The sequence below is a fragment of the Papaver somniferum genome, chromosome 2 (assembly GCF_003573695.1).
Source record: "Papaver somniferum cultivar HN1 chromosome 2, ASM357369v1, whole genome shotgun sequence".
NCBI lineage: Eukaryota > Viridiplantae > Streptophyta > Magnoliopsida > Ranunculales > Papaveraceae > Papaver > Papaver somniferum.
Genome location: NC_039359.1, coordinates 161,518,600 through 161,532,921, shown reverse-complemented (window position 1 = coordinate 161,532,921; position 14,322 = coordinate 161,518,600). Strand labels below are relative to the sequence as shown.

Sequence of the window (14,322 nt, the reverse complement as noted above, 5' to 3'; positions counted from 1 at the left end):
ATGCCAGTTGGTTTTGATCATGTTCATATACCGAGTCTTAATGATGCACAATTCTATTGAAGACCAGTGGTTTTTTAATTTTTCTGCGTAAGTTTCTTGTAATTCATTTGCCTCCCCCGTATAAACGATCAATAGAGTCATTATTCAACTGTTTTACAGTTATGGAATGATTACTCGTCCGAAGGAGAAGGTATTTAGACCTGAATTTACCTGCAAGACAGGTATGGGAGAAGTTTGAAAAAACGGAATTGGATGAGATGATGAAGGGTTCAGTGCCAGACCTTTTGGTTGTTCAATACTTGCTCAACGCCAGTCTGGCCTTCAATGCGTACATGGTGAAGTATTTACAGGGAGGCTCAGAAGTTTAGGCGCCACCTTTGACCTTACCTGTTTTTGCACCATGGGTTTTTCAAGTGCAGGACTAGCTGTACAAACTATACAAGAAGTCAAGAGACAAGAGCCACTACAGAAATAACATCGACCCCAATTGGTTATGGACTACACTGGAAAGAAGTATGAACTGGAAAGGGCTACTTCATGGCAACAACCTTACTACTAAAATGTGAAGACATTCTAAAATCCGCAAGTGTAGTTTAGATAATTGTTCATTTCTCAAAACGTTACATGAGTGAACATCTTTAATGAGTACTCAGATACATTAGTAACCCATTGAAGTTCCCCTTCTATAGATGTAAGATTTTGAGAAGTACAGATATGAGACCATCTGAGTAGCACCAAGTGCAGCAAGAAGCCAATAGAAGTAATCAAGATGCGCACAATTTAGATTGTCTGAAAACCACCTATGCTGACCATTCTTATTTGTTACTTTCTCAATTACTAATATGAGGAACCCACTGAGGAAGCTCCCTACGCCGAAGATTGTAGAGAAAAGCGAAATGCCTATACTCCTTAAACCACCAGGAACTTGATCATAAAAGAATTCTTGCAGACCAACCATGGTGAAGGTATCAGCAAGACCGAACAAAATGTATTGAGGAACCAACCACCATATACTCATCGGAACTGTCACTGTTGGCATATTAATCAACCCGAAGTCTAAAGCGGTTTGAAGTCTTTTCTTCTCAACAATAGCTGCTACCACCATAGAAAGTGTAGATAAAAACATGCCCGTACCGATTCTCCGAAGCATGGGTTTACCCGAAAAAGCTCGAGCAAGAGGAACAAACAAACGGTCGTAGATTATAATGAAGAAAACAATGGATAAACTAATGAAGATTTGAAGTGAAGCAGCTGGTATTGACAATGCACCTATTGATCTTTCCATGGTGTTTCCTTGCTTAGTGAAGAAGGTTGAGGATTGAGCATACACAACTGCATATATCAAACATGTAAACCATATCGGAACCAAACGTAGCAATGCTTTTGCGTCCTCAACTTGGGTGATACTGCATGAGATTCCTGGTTTTATTGTGCCAACAAGATCATTTGACATAATCAGCGCTTTGTCCAAAAACCTGCAAATTTGAAAAATTATGGAGATTGGAGCTATTAACCTAGAGAAATGGTAGATGTCCGAACTTCATAATAAGATTCCTGACTAATACAATGATTAGCAACCAAATCGTCCATAGATTTCTGTCTACCGCCAAAAAGATTTCTGGACAAGAATCTTGTCAAAAAAATTGAATATTCACTTCCTAAACAAAGTAAAGTTGATTACACACTAATCTTACTTGAATTGATGAGCATTGTTGGGTACGTGATCGAAATTTCCGATTTCAGCCTCCTCAATACTTGTCAATGATGGTGATGAGCGAAGTCTCTAATTCTTTGCAGCTAAGGTAAATACGCACACTATACTCATCACCGGATTTTCTTGATTATCTTTCACACTGTATCTGTAACTCTTTGTTCCCAGTAAGAAAATAACCAAAGCTGCTACCATGGAAACACATGGAATGCCAAATCCAAGTCTCCAGCTCAAGCTTTCTTGTACATAATTCAAGGTCAAGTTAGAAATGCCACTACCAAGACATAATCCAAGAGCCCACCAATTGAAAAATGAGCTCAAAGATTTGCGTTCTTGTGGGTTTCTTCCGTCGAATTGGTTAGCTCCAAATGCTTCTGTACATGGCTTGTACCCAGCCCTACCAAGTGCAACTAGGTACAAAGAAAAGAAGAAAAAGAGGAGTTGAAATGAAGAAGAAGAAGTGGAAGACAGATTATTAGTAGGGGAAACTGGTAGCCCAAGAGAAGGGACCGTAGCTGACAGCGTTAGCAATCCGAGTCCCTGAACACAGCGCATCATTATTCATTACTGTATAATTAGCAACAGTTCATGAATTCATCTTATGAATTTTGCTCCCTGGAGATGAACAGATGGTAAAATCAAATCTGTGTGAGTGAGAGATAGATAGAGAGAGAGAGACGAACCAGTATATAGATGAGAGAAGAGAAGAAGACGGTAAGAAATCTGCCAAGATAAGAATCAGCGACGAAGGCTCCGAGGACAGGAAGCATCATAACAACACCATGCCAAACGTTGATATTCTCAGCAGAGGTGGTGGTGGATTGACGAAGAGGACCAGTAAGATAAGTCATCAGGTTTGAAGCAATTCCATTGTAAGCAAACATTTCGCAGATTTCAACCCCAATTAGTAGAGAAGCACACTTCCATCCACCATACTTGGATCTACTCACTATCTTTTCTCCTCTGTAATTTACCACGCCTTCTATCTCAGCCTCATCTTCAGCTTTACTACTCTCTCCTCTAAAATCATCCTTTTTAACAGTAACGGTTCGATATTCTCGTCAACAACAGCAAAACCATTGGATGAAGCCGCCATGTATTCTCTGTTTCAGAAAGAAGCTTACAGAACTCGTCATATAAATGTGAAGTGAGCCTTGAAATTGCCTTGAAATAGCAGAAATAAGAATAAAAATCAAACAAGATTGAATTGAAAGGTCCACATCTAAATTTATGCTTTCTTCACTTATATATATATAAATTGTATTATTTGAAGAATTCACTCGTCAAAGATACATCGAATACTGACCATGAAATACTGTAGTTGACACAGAAGTGAGGGTTCTGGCTGCTATACCATAATAGAGTACAAAAATAATTTAGAGATGTATGATTTTCTCCGGTCTTCCTGATACCCCAAGGTCCCCAACTGAGTAGCCCATGTCTTGATTGCAGATCAGTCCAGGGTATTTTATCATTTGCTCCTCCTTTTGGTGATATAAGAAAGCGGGGCCTTGTCAACAAAAACTGATTTGCCATCACTAGTCCTACCTTCATACGTCCATGCAGGGCCCACAAACCATGACATAGCTGCTCCACCCAACAGCCCTCCCAGCTGAAAAAGAAAAACGTAATCACATCTTTCCATGAATGGAGTTCATAAGTAAGATTAGGACATAATTGACATACACTTTACTCCCAGCTAAACAGAAACTCCATATAGTACTCCTCAAATATAACCTACTACTAGGAGGAACCCCCTCTAGTGGTAGCGATTACATTACCTCATAAGGAAAGGTCTAGGGATTGATTCCCATTCCCCTCCCTGAATGAAGGGAGGTGGAGGGGGTCTTAAGTGGGGTACTAAGTAGGTTAAGGGGGTCTGGAGAGCTGAGCCGGCAGTGGAGCCGGCTCAGCTGGCGGGATCTGCTGCCCAGGGGCAGGCACAGCTTTGCCTGTATCAATTTAAAAATAAATAATGAAAGACAGTTCCCAACTAGCATGTATCAGTTGGTCTGCAGATTACACTTACATGGCCCCAGTTAACTATTCCTTTAGATAACAAACCGATAACCTGCAAAAACATATAAGATAATCATGATTATTCATTTGATCTGAAGTTCCAGGTAAGTTGGCAAATATGACAAACTAAACAAATACTGTTCGGACTAAATCAGAAACAGAAGTTCTTTTTTTTTCGTGCTTGTGATGTGTTGCTGCTTATTGACTACAAATGACAAATAATGCCTTGTCTTCCATATCGTTACTAGAACTATGTGGGCCATAGCACATAAGACCATAAAAAATGTTACTATACCGAGCTCTTAATTTGGCAAAGTACATGATCAATTTGACATGTCTTAGATGCCTCTGAGACTTAAAGAAACACAACCAGCTTGGTGAAATATCACTGTGCAACAGAATATGTATGCAGACTTGCATGTGTTTTGAATTAAAAGAAAAAATAAATAAAAATCATACATATTCTTTAGTTTTAAGTATATATTCTGAATGTAGTATAATAGCTAATTCAACTAAGTTTATTCAATGATAATGTGATCAACTTCTTACTAAGCTAATTCAAGGTGAGAAACAGTTCATCACTCAGAAAAAATTTAGACAATAGAGCGTACCATGTTTAGGACAATCACTTGTGCCACATGCTGCAACATTTCTTTCCTATTTCCAACAAGACTTCTATGCCTCAAGACAAACACAGCAAAGGACCCAACCTGATCATTGCATAAAAAGTTAACAACCAGGAGATGAATGGAAAAGAATCTAGTAGTTCAAGTATATGAGTCCATCCTACATTAACTAATCAATATTATAACCCAGAGACGTCAAACCTTTTTGACCAACTGTAGTCCCAGAGCAGATAAAAAAGGATCAGAAATGCAAGAAATCTTTAGGACCAGGGACAGTTGGTCATAGTAACTAAGCAGGGTATCTCAAAAATTACTTAATAGCTAGCTTGTTACTCATTGAACTTCTGACATCGTAACTGGTTTTAGTTAATACATAATAAATGAAAATATCTTATATAGTTAATATCTTATGAACTTGATAGATTCTACTGTTTTTTTTCACTGGAAGGTCATCAGCATAGATATCTAAGAACATAAAATAAACTTGAGAAAACTTACCAGTCCAAAGATGGCCCCAGAAGCACCAACCGCAGGTGCTGGACAGAACCAATAACTCATTGCAGAACCTAATTCCCTTAAAACTCACAAATCAGAGCACTAACAAAATAACAGATGCTGGTGTAGACAAAACGAAAGCATCCATATTATACTATAGCGGGTATTGAGTAGTACTTGTCACTGCTGAAGTAAAATAAACTGACAGAAATCTTCCTGGGCCACTGATACTCTCCACCGTGGAACCAATGGAGTTCAAGGAATAGCAATTAATCTGGTAAGGAGGACAAAAAGCACTATTCAAGACAACCAAAGTACAGAGTAGCTGACTGTAATCTCAAGTTTGACAGTGCAAGTGGAGAAGCAAACCATCAGATGCCCGATATTTGCATGAAGCAACGACGACGTGGCGAACCTCCAAAATTGTCCTTTGTCTATGAGGCTGTTAATCTGTATAGAGTAAAATTCTGTAACTCAGATTGCCCCAACAAAATGAAATCTCATGACCCTAAAACATGGAGTTGCAGTATTCCAACCTTCGCTCCCCACAACATGAGCTTCCCATGAGTTGCCATTTGTGCCACAAAAAATCTGAGTAAAAGAAAAGTGAAGAACATCAACAAATAAAACACATGTCTGTTTACTAATTTAAAAGAGTCCAAAAGGATGAATTGATGGTGATGCTGTGTAGGTGGGTGGTTTCGTGACGGCATTGGAGGCAGCTACACAGCCTACACAGCACAATTAGTGATTAGATATGCTGATTGGTGGTGAAGTATGGTGAGGCAGATGGGGCAGATATATTTTTTCACATCTCAAATTGCATAAGTGTATATTTTGCAAGCGGTTGGTTCTGGAGGTAAAATGGTGATGCTATGGGCCGTACGGCAATGGAGGTTGATAAATAGTGAACTGTTGATATTGATGGTGCTGGAGGTTGTAGCGAGTAACATTGAGATGAACATCTTATAATTATCAGGATATATAATTACTTTCAGGAATAAAACATCTCAAGTCGAAAGAATAATATTCTAAGCTTTCTGGCAAAGGGAACCATGCAGTGGTCCTTCAGACCATTTCAATATGAGGATATCACAAGCCAATTTCTAATTTAACTAAGTCCAAAAGCTACTTCTAGAAAATCTGGCCTTATTCCTGAATGCGCAACCAAAACAAGAAAAATGAGTACGCAAGAAAATATTTTTAATGTCAGGTGACATATGAACGTTCATCGTCAACCAAATGTCTATGGTTCTAAACTCAATATCCAAAGTCTAGATCGCTTATGTTACAAGGACTTTGTACCAGATAACCTGTTAGCATTTTTGCATTTCCTGAGTAGTTACAAACGAATTGACACTATAACTCATGCCATGATTTGTTTTCATCATTAAGTCGAGAATCGACGCCATAGTAACAGGAACACAACATTCTTAATGAGAAGATATAACAATCTTGGAAAGAACCATTTTATAGATAAGGAACTTACAAGACATTAAGTCCAAGCAGGACATTTGTCCATAGTCGTCCATCAATGGAATTTCTTCTAGCTGTCTCCAAATCTGAATGCCCCTTGCTTACACTGTGCTTCTCATTTTCTTTCCCGCTGAAAAACTTATGCAAGATGAGGCGCAGACGAGAAAGAAGTGCTAGATAGTTCAAGAAAACCAACCCCCTCAAATAAGCTTTTCCTTCCACACCAGACTTCTTTGGACCCGAACACATGACTAAAATGAGAGAGTCCCTGTCGACAAGGACAAATATGAAGACAAAAAATCTAAGCAAAGCGTGCAAGCAATAACGTCGAAGTGATTGTCACGTTGATCAATATTGTTTCCAAGGAAGCCAGATGAGCAACTTCTAATTTGAGATGTTATTTTAAAATTAATTTGGACCATGTTGAAGTAAGACCAGTAAAGATACGTTGCCGTTGAACAGATTGTTACATATATCTCCAACAAAAAACAAGTGTCCTACAAGTAGAAAATATATTTGGCTGTGTAACGACGCTTTGTTTTCCAAAAGTCCACCGAATGGACATATACTGACACTGATTCTCGTGACAGACACACGTGGAAACTGTAGAAGCTCTGCTAGCTGTTAAACTTAAATATTTTAGCAACTTAGTTCTATAAAGCTTGAAACTATAGAGGAAGCCTGAAATGAAAGAGAACACAGAAAAACAAGGTTATGTTTTCTTCAATATAAGCCTGGAGGTAGCCATTTTATTTTCTTAAGAAGAATACATAACCTAATCCTCTCTCTCGTGTCTGCATTTACTATTTTTGGGTCACCGTGTCAAAATACCTGTACTCATACCCGATACCTGTGGGAGTACCGATATCGTTGTTACACTGGTTTCATTCCATTCCCATGTAAGTTCATTATGTAATAGCTTAATATAAGATCAGAGAATAACTCAACCCTCTCAAACAAAGTGAATCAAAAGAAAGTTAGTGGCTATCTGTGTTCCTAGATAACTTTATGCAAATTCTTTGTGATTAAATTCAGAGTAAGAACGCGTACCTTGAAAGAGGAGCTAAGAATAGCACCTAAACATAGATTATGTTTGCGACTGGAATGGTGAAGAATCTCACCAAGACGAAGAGCAGTAGCAGTGCCGATCAGGTAGACTGGTGTTGAAAATTGCTGGATACTGGAAACTGGGAGGACGGCATTGGCAGAGCTCCGCCCATTTCTCCTTTCTCGTAAAGGATGTTTACACAGTAAGCAGTGAGAAAGAACCTTTTTTAATTCCTCTTGCTGCTAACTAGTTTCAGTGAGGGCCGTGACTAGGGAGACGTTGGTAAAACCGGCTTGATAAATGGGTTTCAGATTGATAAGAAGACTAGACAGAGATGACAAAAACAATGGCTTTGATAGTTCTATGGTGTGTGTTGAGTACTTTTTCACTGCAAGACATTCAGTGAAAAATATGGTGAAGGATAATGACACCAAAACTGCATATCCAGCTTTCAGTGCAGCTTTAGCCCTGTAAATGAAAACAGACTGAGATGAAACAGTAAGAAGGTCCCTCAATATTAAATAATTACTCCAAACTTAAGAAGGAGAGTAAAATATGGCTACTTCATCACAAGATCTAAGTACTGCAATTAATGTTTTAAACACAGATACTAAATTTCTTAACATAAAGTCTCTGGGGTACTTCCCCCCCCCCCTCTTTTTCTCTTTTCATTATATAAATGTCTATTCTGTAAACTAAGGCATACCATACTCATAATTGTGTGATTCTATTTATTAACCCCATATACCATGAGACCTCTAAACCAAGATGCATGCTTGATGCTACCCTAGACCATCATTTCCAAGTGAAACATGTGAATGAGTGAGGTAGGCGAGCCAGTTGCATATGAATTGTTAAGAAAAGTTTGATCCTGGAACACATCCATTTTCCTGATCCATCTTTGCTCTTTCACCACCATAACCACCATCTAACTGTGGAAAAAACCTCATCGACTTAAACTCCGCCGGGTTCGACCACACTCCAGAATTACGATGTAGTTCCACAGGTTGACCAGCAAGCGTGTACCTGTTGTCCCTTCATATCCCCCCAAGTTGAGTGGGATAAAGGGTGCAACATATAGTGTCTCCTCGACAACTGCTAGGAAGCAGATAAGGTAATTGATGTCGCCTCCTATATGTTTCTGTCCTTGCCAACTTTGGAGCAAGCTCACCCTGAGCCTTTCTTAAGACACTGGGATTGGTGAGTAGGAGTGAAAGAGCCCATGTACACGTCACTGACGTGCTGTCTTAGGAAGCTAGGATGATCTTCTGCAAAATTGACAAACTTAATTATATCAACTTTTTCTACAAAATCAACTCTGGCAAAAATGCGAAATTAAACCCAGAAAGCAAGAAAAAACTACAGACTTTGTCCAACCGAAGCTAAAGCTACTTGATTGTAAGTAAATTGTAATGTCCCTCCCTCCCTTAGTCCCTTCCAAATAGAGTTGGCACCAATGAACTTTGAGCAATGTACAACTCTTCCAAGGCAAAGAATGGTAAAAAAAGCTTTTCCATGAATCATTTCATTAAAGTATATAGCTTTTTTACCAATTTGTAATGCAGCCTAGTAACTATCCAAGCGCTATATATGACCATCTTTCCATTTCAGCCTTCATTTTAGGGATTCAGGTTTTTTTATTTATTTGGATGCATTCCAAAGACAGCGGAATCCCCAACAACAGATGTTATAAAACCCTGCTTTAGAAGGACCAAATCATTACAACTTTAAAAGGACTAAACAACTGAACAGCATAACTTAAAGATTTGAATGGATAGTCCGTACGACATTATCAACGCAATTCAATTCCTAATAGCAATACTCACTCAGTCTCATTTCTTACTAGCTACAGAAAATGCTGCGAAGACTACTCTATAAAGCAGGGGAGCACAAGACTAAAGGATAGAAGATTAATTATGGGAACTGAAGATTTTAAACCAAAACTGCTAGCGAAAATGCTGTGAGAAAATACTTAATGTGCCGCACAGCGCCTATTTTACAACAATTAAAAGTAGTGACTTTTGATTTTTTATGTAATGTCGATGTTGCTATATATCATCTAATTATATTTCTCTTCTATCTAATGTAAGCATGTCATTTGTCCTAATTGATCAATTACCCAGATATCTCAGATTCAAAACTCTGCAATTGCCCTCCTTTTTTTGGAAAAAAGAAGAAGAGAGAAGTACACTTTCATTTTAGGCAGAACTAAATATGCATAGAGCTAAAATTGGAACATATTGAAAAATGCATCTTAAAACTTGTGAATTTTGACAAATATTCGACTGACCTTAACATACCCTTCAGGATCAGGAGCTTCCTTATCATTCAACTGACCTTAGCATACCCTTGAGGCTCAGGAGCTTCCTTATCATATTTGTTCACAAGCTTTTCCAAGAAAGACTTGTAAACATTTCTACTATTGTAGTAGTTATTGAGTGAAGTTCCCTCTTAATCAGACCCTTCGGAAGGAAGAATACAAATAACCAAACACCGTGATCTCCTCTTTTCCAAACTAAAGGTAAATTAGTTCAGGGAGACCGTCCATGTAACTCAATTGATTCATTAGAAATACATTGTTGACATTATCTTCTTCTTAAAAGCCCTCATACAGTGAGGAGTATCTCTAATTAAATTCGAGTAAGCATTCAAATTTGTATCCCAAGTTGATTTGATCATCACTATCAATAAATGAATAGCTAGGATTCTGAGAGAAAAACAATGGACACTTTTGATGAGTTTTGAGATGTTGGGCAACTGAATGTTAAGATGAGTTACAAAGACAAAGGTTATCCATCATCAAGACTATTGTAAAAACCAGAGGCAAATCATAATAGCCAGTAAGCAATTGAACAACATAATCTATTGCTAACACAATAAAGATGTTGATTTCAGCAATACTTTAAAGAGATTTCAGGGCATACCTCTTTTGGAATGATTGACACTGCTTCTCCTTCAGGGACTAATTTCTTGTGGAGTGAGGTTTAGAAAATTAGGATTTTTCTCAAATTTCTTGCTTTTATTGCTGGTGCAGGATGGGCCGAAAGAAGCCCTCTGTATTTAACTCGACGGTTCTTCTAGTTTTAGCGGATGCTCATGCCCATGCCCATGCAAGGTTGGAAAAACACCCGTTTTTACAGAAAAACGAGCGTCAAACGGTCACACCCATATACCGTGGCCGTGAGGGTCCCGAACCCCGTGCCTTTGTAATGCCGATAAATAGGAAATAACTGCAGATTTTTTAGGACCGTTTTTCAGTTTTCATACACGTTATAACCGTTTTTCTAAAATTAGTTTGAATGTTTTTTTCTTCTAAATAACATTTTAACGTGCGTTTTTTAGAACTGTTTTCTCGTTAGCACACACGTTATAATCGTGTAAATAACTTTCTTACTATTTTCTTTTGAGTTTTTTTCTTTTTGGATTGAAAGCTTAAAACTTCGAATTAATCTTTTTTTAAATGATACAAGGAAAGTAACTACAGGATTGAAAACTTCAAACTTAAAGAACATTGGATTGTTAAACTAGTGTTCATCATTTAAAAAGCTACGCGAACCAACTACGACCACCACCTTTTTTTGATTTATTCATGTATTCTTGATTTTCTCGGCGGTTCCTTTCCACATCACAGTCGTCGTCGTGGGGGTGCTGGCTATCTTCGTCCGCAGAAGTATCATCATCATTATAACCTCCATTATCATCATCATAACCTCCTTCATTTTCATCATCATTGTTACCTACTTCATTATTGTTATCAATATTAGAATTATATCCTTCGTTCATATGTTGAACACCATGGTCAGAGCGTCGGAAGTGTAACGAGAATTATATGTTGGATTCACATTCTCATAACCTTGTGTATTGTCTCCAAATGAAAGATTACCAAAGTCATAAACAAAGTCACTCACTGGTAACCTTTCGTATGAGATTTGAACTTCAGGATCATGCCAGTTGTATGGTGGAGGGACATGCTCTGGATTATTAAGGGCTTCCTCTTCCAGCATATTTAACCATTATTCTTCTTGAGGCAAAACCGGTGTTTCGTCTTCCCCCGCTATCCAGTCAAGCATATTGTCATCCCTCAGTAGACTATGAACGTCGTGAACATCAATGTTACGTCGCCTTGCTTTACCTTTTTCTTTGTTGCTCCAACTTCAAATTATACTGGACATACACCAGATCATTTATTCTCGATGAAAGTAAATGATTGCATGGTTTGGTGTGGATTCTTTCAAACACACTCCAATTCCTCTCTGATCCAGACGATGTATTTGTTTGACTTAATATCTTTACTGCAATCTTCTGAAGGGATGGATACTCAGCACCATAAGATAACCACCAACTTACAGAATCACCATGTTGAGCTGCAATACATGCTGATGGTGATGCAAATTGACCTTGCATCATTCGCATTATTCCCGCCTACAAAGAAAAGTACAATTGTTACTAGAAATTCAAATTACTTAATTATACATATTTGGAGATAGTATTAGTAATTTTGTACCTCTAGCATGCATTTTGCTTTTTCTTGCGGGCCACTAACCATTTTTTATATAACTTCAGTAAGACAAATTTGCGGCTCAGAAATTTCATTATTGATGAGATTAGTTGCTGGGTTAAAGATGTAATAAAGATTGAGAAAATACGATGCAGCATGAAGAGGAGAACTCAACTGACTTTTCCATCGTTTCTTTATTACACCCACGATAGAAGCATTTCGATTTGATCCCAAACCCATTTGTATAGTTTCAACACATGTAGCAAGTGCATGGAACAAATACCCCATGGTGGGTTTGTCTGAGTCCAAGAAACGAATCATTTTCAATAAAGGACCAACCATTATGCATGCATTTTGACACGTTGTCCAGAACATCTCATTTGAAAGAGCTTTTCTTTCTTATTTTTTTTTGTATATAATTAAGCAGGCAAATATTAAACCAAAAATAAAATAAATATAAATCAAAGTTGAATGTCAATTCATTTTTTTTTATTTTTTGCTTAGATTATATTGACTTGATTTAATTGTGTCTTGATTTTTTTTCTTCCTCTAATCTTGATTTGAAATTTTGTTATTTCCTTGAAACTATATTATAAAGTTATGGAAACATCCTAAATTACAATATATATATATATATATATATATATATATATACAACATGGAGAAAATGACGAAAACATTACAGAAAAAAAAAGGCAACTACTAACTTAAATGTTGATATAAGAGAGTACCTGTAAAATTAAAATTTATAGTTCAAAGACAACATTCGACGTCCGCATCATCATCCGGTATCATGAAGAAAAAAAATCAAATTTTCTATAAATAAACTACATAGAAACAAACAATAAATTTAGCGATAAATACTTATTTTAATAAAATTATAATAAAAAATTAAAATTACCTCTTAAACTTGTAGTTGGAAGTTGAAATTTGGAAACTTCAAAACACAGAGGAAGGAAGAATTTTTCCGCGGAAGAAGCAGAGTTATATAATATTTGTCTACTACAACAATACGCCTTCTTGTGTTTTTAAAGGGTGAATATAAAGAAGAGAAAGGAAAAAAAATAGTGTGATCATGATTTTGTTTTCTGAAAGAGGGGAAATGAAAGAAAAAAGTGACGCGACATATTATTTGTTGCCTCCCCCAATTGGACCAACTTGAATCTTCAATTCATGAACCAAGTTCTTTACTTTAGTTCTTTGTTAAAACTTAAAATGAGATAAAAAAAACTATAAATACATCATCATGCAGTGGTGGTGGGGTACATGATTTGGATTTTGGACGTAGTAATTATACCAACTTATAAGTAGTGCAATTTTAGATCGAATCTGATAATGGGTTGATTGTCTCTATCCAACTCACCATGCAAATCCTACTTTACCAAGTTTTTTAAGCATTTAATGATTAACTTTTAGAAACTAGTACCATATAGACTTGTTAAAACCTTGCCTACTTCTTGGCATTTGATGGAAATTCTGCAATCCAATAAAGGGACAAGTATACCTAGCTAATTGTTGCCGACGAAATTTTAGTGGCTATAATTTACCGTCACGAATTTTATCAAAATTTCGTAAATTGTATAGTGAAAAGTATTTTAAAACACCTATGTAAGAAATATAAATATGACTATCGAATTATACATATTTATTATACTAACAATAATCAATTAAAATGGTAGTATTAGAAATATTCCATTTCTTAATGATATAGGCCATCTATTAGTGTGATAAAATTTAAAAATTAATAGGTCATCTATTTAGGGACGGAGGGAGTATTAAAAAATAAAAAATCTAGTAACAACGTTTTTTAGACTCGTTAAACCGTTTTCACGCACGTTATAACCGTTACATAGGAATTTCAGATTATATTTTTTTTTTATTTTCTATTTAACCGTTACAACGCCCGTTATTTTCAAAGAACGTCCAAAAAACGTGTTTTTAACTATATAACGCATTTTTTTACCCAAAATGTGCTCACACCTGTCAAAACGCATTATAATGGTCACGCCTAGTGTCCGGGACCTGAGTCGTGACCCTTTTTTCAAACCTTGTGCCCATGAGAGATCAACTTTCACCTCTCTCACCGGCAGTGAGCATTCGGAACATAATCCGCGGATCCAATCCGACCCATCCGTTTTTTTGCAGACACGTATCCTCTATGGACTGCATGCGGATGCAATATGTGCGATTCAACAGATTTTGGATTGATGCGGATGTTGTCTTAAAACTCTTTTGCACGCCCACTCTTGTTACACTGAGAATACGAAGTTTTCGTAAATATGGATGTAAAATATTTGTTACATTTGATCCACTACATATTCATATTATTTCTCCATCATTTATTTTCACTTAATTTTTACGTCTTGAAGATGTGAGGCATACATAAAATAGGGAATAATTGTATTTTCCTCTTTGTAATTTATTATTGTGACTAGTTGTTGCATATGTG

The 14,322-nt window shown here is 36.9% G+C and overlaps 1 protein-coding gene and 1 pseudogene across 9 annotated transcripts; both read right to left on the bottom strand.

The window, feature by feature from the left end:
- Positions 1-511: 511 nt before the first annotated feature.
- On the bottom strand, positions 512-2,847 carry LOC113352360 (annotated as a pseudogene).
- LOC113349591 (RHOMBOID-like protein 10, chloroplastic) lies at positions 2,672-10,390 on the bottom strand. Of its 9 annotated transcripts, none has more exons than XM_026593568.1 (12): positions 10,300-10,390; positions 9,666-10,082; positions 7,378-8,643; positions 6,341-6,595; positions 5,388-5,442; positions 5,221-5,301; positions 5,029-5,125; positions 4,855-4,922; positions 4,342-4,440; positions 3,741-3,782; positions 3,018-3,323; positions 2,672-2,814 (listed from the first exon to the last, which is right to left on the bottom strand). In XM_026593568.1, the coding sequence occupies exons 4-11, from the start codon at positions 6,574-6,576 to the stop codon at positions 3,183-3,185; spliced, it is 819 nt and encodes a 272-aa protein (XP_026449353.1). In that variant the 5' UTR covers positions 6,577-6,595; positions 7,378-8,643; positions 9,666-10,082; positions 10,300-10,390; the 3' UTR covers positions 2,672-2,814; positions 3,018-3,182. The 9 variants fall into 9 exon arrangements, with proteins under 9 accessions (XP_026449353.1, XP_026449354.1, XP_026449347.1 ...); XM_026593569.1 differs by having other exon boundaries at positions 2,761-2,875; XM_026593562.1 differs by lacking the exons at positions 2,672-2,814; positions 3,018-3,323 and adding an exon at positions 3,374-3,663 and having other exon boundaries at positions 7,378-7,860; positions 8,082-8,643.
- Positions 10,391-14,322: the final 3,932 nt, after the last annotated feature.